Raw genomic sequence first — 12,418 nt, 5'->3', positions numbered from 1 at the left:
CTCTCTCGCTCTCTCGCTCTCCTCGCTCTCTCGCTCTCTCGCTCTCTCTCTCTCTCTCTCTCGCTCTCGCTCTCGCTCTCGCTCTCGCTCTCGTCTCGCTCTTTCAGAAATAAATTTGAGGATAGCCTCAACCCACTTTACACCATTGACCCACTGCACAAAACTAACTCACAATCAAAACCGATACCAAAATGGTCGGCTTCACTCTCTCAGCTCACAAGGAGTGTCTGGAGTGAGGGGTAAAACTGGCCCGCCCTGGATATAGAGTTGCCAACCCTCCAGGATTGTTCTGGAGTCACCAGGAAATAAAGATTGATCTCCAGCACACTGCTGTGAACAGAACAATCACAGAGGCATTGAAACAAATTGTGACTTTTTCATTTTCCCTGAGCACTTCTGTGTATTAATGATAAAAATATTGGAGAAGGGATAAAAAGGCTGATGGACTGAGAGTCAAGAATCACCCAATCAGGATGGACATGTTGCATGACTAATGGTGGTAGGGTGGGTTGGAGGACCTCCAGGAATATGTCCAAAGCAGAGTTGGCCACTCTGCCTGGGTTACCGCCTTCACCTTATCCATTCATAGAGTAGGGTTATATATCACAATAGTAGATCTCTCCTGATGTTGTTCACCGGTAGTCCAGACTCTCTCTCTTGATCGCTATAGAGACCCTGGGACCGACTATACAAAATAGAGGCCCAACACATCAGCATTGGCTCAATGAGTAGCACACTCGCCTCTGACTCAGAAGGTCATGGGTAAATGTCCCACTTCAGAGAGATGAACAGGTAATCCAGGCCAATACTTCCAATGCAGTACTGAGGGTGTTATGTATTTAACCCCTTGTAACCTGCATCACACCTGTCCACCAGAGGGCCCACCTGTTGGAGTCCCAAGGGATCCCAGCATCCCTTGGGAGCACAGTATATAAGCAGGTCATCCACGAGGTACCTGCACTCTGGAGCTACAATAAAGGAGTTAAGGTTCCACTTGCTCATTACACACAGTACTCAGGCTGACCATTTATTATGAGTATAACAGAGGGAATGCTGCACTGTCAGAGGTGCTGTCTTTCAGATGCGACGTTAAACCGAGGAGTGATACCGCCATTGCAACAATGACCACACTTCAAAAATACCTCATTAATTTTACAGTGAGTTGTGAAAGACGCTATATCAACATATGTTCTTTCTTTTCATTGGGTGTAGAAATGGATTGTCCATTATAGTCACACTAAAACATGGCACATCGAGACACTCCCTCCAATGGAGCCACGCCACACTACCTGAGCACAGCCCCCAATAAACCACAGCCAGCTTCCTCTATATCTTCCTGTCAAGGTGATGAACAACACACCACAGCACTCCATAAAGCAATTAATCAGCAAGGCAAGGCATTATAGTAGGGGTCATTGGTTCACCATTGCGCCCCTTCCATAACCCAGAGACACTGAGGCTAATTGATCAGCACCATGGTCAAGATTAGTAAGCTTAGGTCAAGTTAAGAAGTCAAACATGGGATATGCTTGTCTGTCTGGTTCAGTTCTACCCTGTCTGTCTTAAGTGAGCCATTGGATTAGGAGTCAGGGACCGGGATTCCGAGCTGGGGCATCAGGGCACGGGGCCCGAGTAAGTGGGTGGCAGAGGACAGTTGGGCAGGGGATGGATAGGGAGGGAGCAGGGCCCAGAATAAGGGAAGGGGGTGGGGCAGCAAGGGAGGGGAAGGGGGGGGCATGGCCAGCTGGTTAGGAGTGTTCGGGAAGGGAGCTGGGAGCAGGGCGAGTGGCGAGGTGCTGGGACAGATAGTGGCAATTTGAAGAGGAAAGGTGAGGGGACGGGGGTTGTGGTTGAGGCTAGGAGGGCGGGCGGGTTGACAGAAATCAGGGGTCAGGCATCAGGAGCCAAGGGGTGGACATGGGGGGCAGGGGATGGGGGCAGGGTGCAGCAATTGTGGACGGAGGTGGAGGGAAAATCAATTGGAAAAAGATTCTCCAATGTTAATCGAGAGGGAAGGAAAATTCTGCAATAACTTGACCTCTGACCCAGGGCCTGGCGAAGACGGACATTCACAGTCCCAGACTGAGTGCGCCCCGCAGGTGGGGAGGAGTCGTTCTGACTCCTGTGTCTCCTCCGTGGTCTTGTCCATGCTCAGGTGGCACTAGAGAGGGAGCGTGTGGTGCCCATCGGTACACTCGAGTTTAATAGGTGTTGATATTTAATTATATTAGTGGTGCCACCTCAGTTTGAGGGGCACTTGTGTAGTTGCCTCTCTGTTGGTGGAACTGGGACAATCCAGCATCACCTCTATTGATTTATTAAAATAAACCAAGACTTGACCAATTCTCCACATGCAATCAGCTATTGGACCTCAACAGCTCACTACAAATTGCATCAGGCAGTAGGTCAGTTTAACCTGTTGAGATCTGAATCCAATCTCACTCTGAACAAGTCTCCAATTGTTTTAGGTTCTTGCACAAAAAGGATTATAGAAGAGTCCATGTACAGCTTTAAAAACAACAAAAACCTCCACATAGGCAGCACCTTTAACATCGTCAAATGTTCCAAGGCGCTTCACATGAGCGTTATTAAACAAACTTTGATTCAGACTCACATATGAGATATTAGAACAAGTTGGTCAAAGAGGTAGGTCTTAAAGAGCGTCTTAAAGGAGGACAGAAGCAAAATACTGTGGATGCTGGAAATCTGAACTAAAAATAGATATTTGCTGGAAATACTCAGCAGGTCAGGCAGATTCTTGGAGAGAGAAACACAGTTAACGTTTCAGGTCGATGACCTTTCGTCAGAACTTAACGTCGATGACCTTCCGTCAGTGTCTTAAAGGAGGAGAACGGTAGAGAGGAGGAGAGGTTCAGGGAGGATATTCCAGAGCTTAGGGCAAAGGCAGCTGAAGGCACGGCCACCAATGGTGGAACAATGGAAAGCAGGGAGGCGCAAGAGGCCACAATTGGAGGAGCGCAGTGATCTCGGAGCGTTGCAGGGCTGGTGGAGGTAACAGAGATAGGGATGGGCGAGGGCATGGAGGGATTTGAAAACAACAAGAACAACAATGTGTATTTATATAGCGACTTTAACATAGTGAAACTTCCCACGAGTATTATGCGATAAAAATTTGACACTGAGCCGCATAAGTAGAAATTAGCGCAGGGCCTGTTCAAAGAGGTAGGTTTTAAGGAGTGTCCTGAAGGGGGAAAGAGAGGTAGAGAAGTGGAGAAGTTTAGGCAGGGAGTTCCAGTGTTTGTGGTCTAACCAACAGAAGGCACGGCCACCAATGGTTGAGCGATTACAATTTGGGATGCTCAAGAGGGCAGAATTAAAGTAGCACAGACACCTTGGGGGGTTGTGGGGCTGGAGGAGATTACAGAGATAGGAAGGGCTGAGTCTATGGAGCGGTTTGAAAATAAGGATGAGAATTTTTAAATCGAGGCATTGCTTAACTGGAAACCAATGTAGGTCAGCGAGCACAGGGGTGATGGGTGAGCGGGACTTGGTGCAAGATAGGACATGACAGCCAAGTTTTGGATCACCTCTAGTTTAAAGAGGGTAGAATGTGGGAGTCCAGCCAGGAGTACATTGGAATAGTCAAGTCTAGAGGTAACAAAGGCATGGATGAGGGCTTCAGCAGCGGATGAGCTAAGGTGGGGTGGAGACGGGCGATGTCACGTTGGTGGAAATAGATGCTGTCATGCTGCGGATTTGCGGTCGAAAGCTCATTTCAGGTCAAATATGACACCGAGGTTGTGAACAGTCTGGTTCAGCCTCAGACAGGAATTGGGGAGAGGGATGGAGTCAGTGTCTAGGGAACAAAGTTTGTGGCTGGGACCGAAAACAATGGCTTCGGTCTCCCCAATATTCAAATGGGGAAAACTTTTGCTCCTCCAGAACTGGATGTCAGACAAGCAGTCTGACAATTTAGAGACTGTGGAGGGGTTGAGAGAAGTGGTATTGAGGTAGAGCTTGGTGCCATCAGCGTACATGTGGAAACTCATGCTGTGTTTCCAGATGGTGTAGCCCAGAGGCAACATGTAGATGAGAGAAATAGGAGGGGACCAAGCATAAATTCTTGTGAACACCTGAGGTAATGATGTAAGGGCAGGAAAATAAGCCGTTGCAGGTGATTTTCTGGCTTCAATTAGATAGATAAAAATGTAACCAGTCAAATAGTGTCCCACCCAGCTGGACGGCAGTGGAGAGGTGTTGGAGAAGGATAGAGTGGTCAACTATGCCAAAGACTGGAGACAAGTCAAGAAGGACGAGGAGGGGAGTTTGACTTTGTCACAGTCACAAAGGATGTCATTTGTGACTTTCATAAGAGCCGTTTCGGTTCTGTGGCAGGCACGGAAACCGAATTGGAGGGATTCAAACATGGAATTGCTGGAAACATGGAAGGCGACTGATATGTCCTTACTACACAGTATAAATGCACACGAGGCCCATACTTGGGAGAAGGTCACTCTGTGACCAGTTACCTTTATTACCAAGACCTCCAGTGATGAAGGGGGGTGGAGCTTCCCCTTTTATACCTGAGAGTCCAGGTTAGGAGTGTCTCCCACAAGTCCGCCTCTTATGGACAATGTTCTCAAGGTGTACAACTTAGGTCAGCTTATACATGGGTTACAATGATAGTTGAATACATGACAGCGATAACATGTTCAAGGAATTTGGAGAGGAAGGGAGGTTGGAGGTAGAGCAGTAGCTTGCAAGGAAGGAGGGATCGAGGGTTGTTTTTTTGAGGAGAGGGGCGATGACGGAAGATTTGAGGGAGATTGTGACAGTACCTGAGGAGAGCAAACCATTAACAATGTCAGCTAACATGGGAGCCAGAAAAGGAAGTTGGTGGTCAGCAGTTTGATGGGAATAGGGGCAAGGGAGCAGGAAGAGGGACTCATGGACAGGATGAGCTCGGAAAGGTCATAAGGGGAGATCAGAGAGAAACTGGAGAAGGATGTGAGGTCAGGGCTAGGGAAGGGGGTTACCTTAGAGGAAGTTTGGCCCGGTGGGCTACAGGAAGGAAGGGAAGAGGCAGAGGCAGCCGAATAGATGGTCTCAATCTTAGAGACAAAGAAGTCCATGAGCTCCTCACACTTATAGTCAGAGGTGAGGGTGGAGACTGGGGAGAGGGAAGTAAAAAGACGGTTAGCAGTGGAGAATAACTTTACATTCCGGAATGATTCTGGAGCGGTGAGTGATTTTGGCAGACGAGAGCAGGACCCGATAATGCTTTAAGTGCTCCAGCCTGACCTGTCTGACAAGGAGGAGAATTTTAAAATCAAGGTGTTACTGGTGCGAGTTGGAATACGACAGCAGAGTTTTGAATGATCTCAAATTTCTCTAGAGTGGAAGATGGGTGGCTGGCCAGGAGAGCATTGGATAGCCAATGTTAGAGATTATGAAGGCTTGGGCGAGGGTTTCAGCTGCGGATGAGGTGAGGCAGTTGCGGAATCGGGCAATGGTATGAAGATGTAACCAGAATTCTTTCAGTTAACTGTTCTCGGCACACTTAATAAAATCTAGCACTATCATTTGAAATTGATTACATTTACATTGTTTGAATAGAATGTATGTTCTTTAGGGGGCTGTACATGTATCTTTCATTATATTCTGTTTTAGTAAATCTTAATTTCATCAAAAAACAAAAGCTGAACTTGTCTTGTTTTCATAGACCCAGATAATCTCCAGCCTGGAGCATCTCCCGATCACTGACCCAGTCTGTGTGAAAAACTTTCTGGAAGCAACCAATTAGTAAGATTATTGGTTTAGTTTAGCCACACCTGCTCCAATTGTTTTCAGGTGACGGCAGGCTGTGTGTATAAAAGGGAATCAGGGGGCTCCCCACAGAGCACAGTTGAGCTGCAGTAGTTTGTATTATGGGGCAACTAGTGAAGGGTTTGGGGCCTCTGTTGGTTTTGATTGGAGCTGTTTGTTGCTCTGATACTAGGCAGTGGTTTAGAAACTGGGACTTCCCATGGAGCATTGAGAAGGCCACTCATGTCCCTCCAGGCCCAGCTTTTGGTTCTGGTTTCAGTAAATCTGAGGGGCGAAGTGTGTCTCCACTGCAGACTGTGATGGTGCAGTGTGGAGAGCAGAACCTGCTGGTCAGTGTACAGATGGATTTATTTGGAACCAGGCACCTGATTAAAGCAGCTGATCTGACTTTGGGGTCAACAGGTTGTTGGCCAACTGGGGTCTACTCTCAGAACCACACTGTCCTATTTCACTATGGGCTCCATGAATGTGACAGCACAGTAAAGGTAATGTGATTCTTGACCTAAAACCTTCTGCAAGCAGTAGGTACCTGGGAGGAGGCTTGTGTGGAGCATATACTAGCATAGACCAGCTGGGCTGGATGGTATGTTTCTGTGCTATGCAATCTGTAATGATCAATTGACTTAACATTTATGATAGTTTTGATTGGACTTCATGTTAAGAATATCTTATTGAAGGGTTACTTGTGGAGGTTTTGTTTCCTGATTTTTAAGTTATTTTGATTGAATCAAAACTAGGCATCTGGACTGAAGTACAAGGCTAATTGACTTTTGAGCAGTGGAGGGTGTGAGATGAAGGGTTGTAGCTACATGGTTAAGGGCAGATTAATAAGCACTATTTTATATGTAGGGTGCTTTAGTCTTGATTTGAGAGATTGGTTGAGTCCCAGTTGGGGTTCTTTGCAGTTTTGGACCCTTTATAGAATGAATTCTGGGGAAATTACTTGAATATTTGGAAGTTCATTTTGCAGAGTGCCTTGGGGAAAGTTTAAGGTATTTTTCAACCAGTTGCGGTGCCTTCAGAGAGTCTAGTGAAATGGTTGAGGAAATATGACAATCCTTTTGCAGGAATTCTCCAAGATTGTTGGAATGCTTTACCATAAGTGACTATTGAACATGAGAACCAAAGCAGTTATCCCTCCCTAAATCCCTCTGCCTCTCTACCATGCCATCTGTTTGAGACATTCATTAAAACCTACCTATATGTGTGTGGCTAGTTGCCAAATTTTGTTTGATCTGTCAGTGAAGTGCCTTGGAATATTTTACTGTATGAAGGGTACTTGCATAAATGCATCAACATTAATTCAGGCTTCCTTCCACTGGCCTACAATATCTCAACATGTTTTTGGATAGGGCTGGGGCTCTAGTTAATTAGCAGAACTATGAAGCGACGTGTGTTTCTTTAAACACTGCTCTCTTGTCCCAAGGATAACTCCCCTGCTCTGTACCTGACCCTAACCAGATCATATTTTCTCCCAGATGACTGATGACCTGCTGACTTACACCACCCACCTGTACTACAGGCCGAGCCACATTGGAGGAGTCATTGTGAGAACCAGTGGAGCAGTTGTCCCTATTGTGTGTCATTATCCCAGGTAAGGTGGATGATTGACAGGCTCTCCTTTCATCCAATGGGTGGTGGGGGTTTGTGAATTGGAAGTAAAGCTGGCCTTGCTCCTTCCCACAGGAAGAGGACAGTGAGCAGTAATGCAATCAAGCCCACCTGGGTCCCATTCTCCTCCACCAAGGGGGCAGAGGGACATCTGTCATTTTTCCTGCGTCTGATGACCGGTAAGTGATCGTCAATTGTCTATCATGCCTGTTTTACCTGTTCCTTGGAATTGATGGAGTTAGATGAAGGGTGGGAGGAGGCTTGTGTGCAGCATAAACACCAGCATAGACCAGTTAGCTGAATGGCCTGTTTCTGTGCTATTTACACTGTCATTGTATGTATTTAACCCAAAGTGCGCTCTCTGGTGTGTTCCAGATGACTGGAATGCAGAGCGTGCCTCCAATATCTACCACCTGGGTGACCTCATTCACATCGAGGCCTCTGTTTTAACCATGAACCACATGCCACTAAAGGTCTACATTGACCACTGTGTAGCTACACTGAGCCCAGACCAGGACTCCACCCCCAGATACAACATTATTGACTTCAACGGGTAAGGTCTTTATCTGGGCTGCATAAGTCACTCTCATAACTGTTTGGCGGAGGGAATCCATTCTTAATGATGCAGCTTTTTCTGACCCTCTTTCCAGTTGCCTGTTGGACAGCCGAGACGAAGACTCCTTTTCTTCCTTCGTGTCACCGCGAGATCACCTGGATAAACTTCAGTTCAAGCTGGATGCATTCCGCTTTTTTGAGGATGACAGGGACTTGGTAAGAGGAGACCAGATGTTGAGACAGTGAGCGTTTGACACTGAGTAACTCGTGCATGTGTCTCCTGCAGATCTTCATCACTTGCCACCTGAAAGTAGCTGCAGCAGATCAAAGGCCAGATTCAGTCAACAAAGCTTGTTCCTTCCAGAAGCCAGCCAACCGGTGAGTGAAATCTAACCAAGAATGGTGAGCCTTTCTTTTTGGCATGGATGCATTCTGACCAATGACTTGCTTCCTTGTTTAGATGGTCCCTGGTGACTGAATTGGACCTGTCCCTAGTGGAAGGATCCAGTGAGGTTTGTGCCTGTTGTGATGGGGGCAATTGCAGAGACCTGAGATTGCGATCTGGAGGAAGACTTCACTCCAGGGGCAGGAGAGAGGTCCTATCTGAGCTGGGTATGTTGTGGTGGTATTGGGTGTTGGGGCTATTGTTGTTTGTTTGTTTGTTTGTTTGTTTGTAACTGGATGGAATGAATTGTTGCAGAATCGGAGCCAGTGTGGGAGGGTGATGCCTCCCTCGGACCCCTGATCATTCTGGATGCTGATCTGACGGACCTGGTTCATTCGGTGGGAAGTGAAGCTATCGAGACTCGTGAGGAGATTCTGAGTTATTCTCCAGGTGAGAGTTGATTTTATTCAAACCCAAATCCAGTTTTGTGACTCCTGACTCCAATGGCTTCTCATTCTCTGCAGGTGAGGTGCTTTTGGTTGTGACGTTGGCAGCTGGGGCCCTGATCTCAGCTGCTCTGGTGGCTGCCTTCCTCTTCAGGAAACACAACTGAATCCTTTCTCTGAATTAGGCTTTTCTATCACTTGTCAAATAATGGTGTAATAAATTTTGAAAAATGACTTGATTAAATTGATCTTGGTGGTTTGAACTTCAGTTGTATAAATCAGGGTTTCTCAACATTTTTTGCTTGAGACCCCTCTTAAATTCCACTAACATGTATTTCTGTATCTATTTTTATATTTTAAAGAAAAAAAAAATTCCCAGTGCTGCTGCTCCTGCTATCAAGATGTTGCAGAAAACTGGTCATCATGCCCATCCCACTCCCACTTTCCCTCCATGAGCCCTGATTTCCCCCTGTGTCTGTTCTCAGCACATTAGCCAGTTCTGCTTAATTCAGTCAAAAAGCCTTTTGCCCATCTGGAATATTTTTGAACTAAAACACACAGGCCCATCAAATTTTATGTTTGCCCAAAGTTATCACAGCAGTGTGCAGATTAATCTTGGAAGGTTGAAATCGCAGCTGCAACCCAACATTGGGTGTGGACAATCTGGTCTGGCTGTGGTGTCCTCCTTGGTAGAGCAAGACTGTTAACACTCAAGGTATAGGCTTGCAGGTAAATGAGTTTAGGCAGCCAACATTCTTGTAACTACAGGTGAGTCAACAGTTTAGCTGAAAAAATGGGGGCCGGGCAGAGTTACTGCAGATTATATTTGAGTTTGTGGTGATGGTTTCACACCTCTTACTCTACCTCCTGATTCTCTCTGACTTTGTTTCTCCTATGGACTACAAGTTTGGTTTTAATAAGAATCTGCTTTGTGGCTGTTTGAGAGAACACTAGCAGAGTTCCACCAGTTGTTGTATGAGGAGTATTACAATACATAATTAGAAAATCATCCAATTTGTGGTCCAATCATTACTGTTTTGCATTTGGATCCAACATCTGAGGGCACATTTTACAATTTGTACTTTGCTCTGCTGCGCTATTTGAAGCGGGATGATAGTGAAACCTTAATATGTCTCTCCATTTTTGCTCATGAACTGTGCAAATTATTCACCAAAATTGTGGTCCATTATCAAACTAATTCTTGGAGGCCAAATGAAGAAAATAATCTTCGCAAAATGTCTTGGTTTTTACTTGTGTTCCGCATCAGAAACACATCTACCCACTTTGAAAGTTTATCAATCACAATGAACAATTGCTGTCTTTCTAACCCAGCAAAATCGATATGTAACATGTGCCACAACCTAGGAGGCCATTTCCATGGCTGTACTGGTACAGATGGTGATTTCTTGCTTACCAATTGACATGTTGTGTACTGACTGATGATTTACTCTATCTTTATCTAGACCTGGCCACCATAAGTATCTGTGCAGGACTCTTGGTCCAGCATATTCCCCAGTGCTGGTCATGAAGATCTTTAAAATTTGGACCTGAGTTTATTTGGTAGAACCACTCTTGCACCCTAATGTGAGATAATCTTTATCAACTGATAATTCATTCCTACGAATGGATGAATGTCTTTCTGATACCTGGTTTGGTCAGCCATTTGCAATGTAATAATACACCCTTGATATAACTGGGTCACATTTGGTTGCTCTACCATCTCTTCAGCTGTGACCAGCAGTTCATCAATGTATGGAAAAATGGAACACTTCTTCCCTATCGGGTGTAACTTATGATTGACAAGGCAATCTAGTCATAGCATCAACATTACTGTGATCAGCTGATCATCTGTATTCAATATATCAAGTATATGCTGACAAAATCAAAGCATATCTTTGCATTCAGGCTACAGCTAATGTTGGAACTGGGGCATTAGGATGGAGATTTGCTGTCGGGCTTGTGGTCTAACGATAGTAAACTTACAACTGTATAAGGATTTGTGGAACTTCTTGACCCCAAAAATTAATGCCAAAGTTTCCCTTTCAATTTTCACAATTATGCTCACTCACACAAAGTGTGAAGCAAAAGCAATTGTTCTCTCCTTCCCTTTTTAGAGGGCAGTGATTTCTCATGTACTAACTCCATATGAAGTGTCACATGCTAGCTTGATCTCCTTGATACATCCGTGATCTAAAATGGTGCTCTCTACCCATTGGCTTTTACACTCCTTGAATGCTGAGTCACATTCTTGTGACCACTTCCAATGGACCTCTGTTTGTTTTTAATTCGTTCAGCGGATTTGGTAGGAACTTCCCATAATGGTTCAAAAGACCCCAAAATTATTGAATTTCAGTGACCATCTTGGGCATGGATGTATTTCTGATAGCATCCAGCTATCCATCTTGGTCTACTCTTTGTACACTAAGTACTCTGAGTTTTGAAATAACTCTCTCTTGTGAGCAGTCACTCGTACTCCTTTTAGCCATTTGAGCACTTCATTCAACATTTTATGAATGTGCATGTTTGGTGCTGAAATTAGTATGACATCTAAATAACATATTACCCCTTCAATGCCTTGCAAAATCTGGTTAATCACACCTTGAAATATGGCAGAGGCAGAAGACACTCTAAATGGTAGTCTATTAAATTGATATAGGCCTAAATGAGTATTTATAATCATGACTTAGACTCATCTGGTTCAAGTTGTAAGTAGGCATTTGTAAGATCCAACTTTGAAAAGATCTGACCACCTGTCAGTTTTGTGACCAAATCTTCTACATTTGACTGTATTGGGGAGATTACCATCTAGAACCTGGTTTAGTTACTTTTATAATCACCACACAACCTTACTTTACCATCGGACTTTGGTACAACAATGGGTGTAGCCCAATTACATAGCTCTATCTTGGCGATCACATTCTCATTCTCTAGCCTTGTTGCTCCACTTTTTCATCGTGCATATGGTACAGGACATGGCTTGCAGTAAACTGGCTTAGTGTCCTTCTGTACCCTGACACACTCCTTGAAACGGAGTGCCTGTTTCGCAGAACACCTTTGGATGTTTCTTGGTGACCTCAGCCTTCGATGCAAATCTCATTTCAACACAATCTCTCTCCAATTCAGCTTCAGTGATCCCAACCAATTTCTTCTGAGTAAGGCAACCTTGTCCCCTGCTGCTATTAATAGAGGCAAGCTCTGAAATTGATCCTTGTATTTCACCAGTGCGGTGATGTGATCTAACACAGGAATGCTCTCTCCTGAGTAGCCTCGCAGTTTTACCTTGAATTTCTCCAATGGGAAATCACAATTTGTCGAGATATAGTGATTCTGGTACTATGCTCACGGATGCACCAGTGACGATTTCCATGGGTATCTTGGTTCCTGCAACATCTACGTGGATGATACTTTTCAAAATCACTGTGCTCCTGATGTGTATCTCTTGTTGCTTTTCTACCACGCTATGTAGTCTCAGTGGATTTCTACCTGGAGCCTTGAAAGTTGGTTTACTGTTCAGTCGGCATGCCTGTGCAAGATGCCCAGTTTTCATGCAGAAAAAACACTCTCTCTCCTCAAAATTGTCCATATGTGAAGGTAGTGTTGTCCCAGGCACTGATAGTATGACTTCAATGCTCTG

At 45.1% G+C, this 12,418-nt stretch overlaps 1 protein-coding gene across 1 annotated transcript in view; it reads left to right on the top strand.

Annotated features, from left to right (window-relative positions):
• The window catches only part of LOC139276794 (zona pellucida sperm-binding protein 3-like), a 25,792-nt gene extending 16,841 nt beyond the window's left edge, over positions 1–8,951 (top strand). The window contains exons 3-11 of the mRNA XM_070894796.1: positions 5,960–6,272; positions 7,266–7,381; positions 7,474–7,577; positions 7,774–7,951; positions 8,049–8,169; positions 8,240–8,331; positions 8,414–8,565; positions 8,654–8,788; positions 8,863–8,951. Of these exons, the coding sequence (XP_070750897.1) occupies positions 5,960–6,272; positions 7,266–7,381; positions 7,474–7,577; positions 7,774–7,951; positions 8,049–8,169; positions 8,240–8,331; positions 8,414–8,565; positions 8,654–8,788; positions 8,863–8,951 (1,300 nt within the window). The remainder of the gene's footprint in view (positions 1–5,959; positions 6,273–7,265; positions 7,382–7,473; positions 7,578–7,773; positions 7,952–8,048; positions 8,170–8,239; positions 8,332–8,413; positions 8,566–8,653; positions 8,789–8,862) is intronic.
• Positions 8,952–12,418: the final 3,467 nt, after the last annotated feature.

Source organism: Pristiophorus japonicus, chromosome 12 (genome assembly GCF_044704955.1).
Source record: "Pristiophorus japonicus isolate sPriJap1 chromosome 12, sPriJap1.hap1, whole genome shotgun sequence".
Taxonomy (NCBI): Eukaryota; Metazoa; Chordata; class Chondrichthyes; family Pristiophoridae; genus Pristiophorus; species Pristiophorus japonicus.
This window is presented reverse-complemented; position numbering and strand designations above follow the sequence as displayed.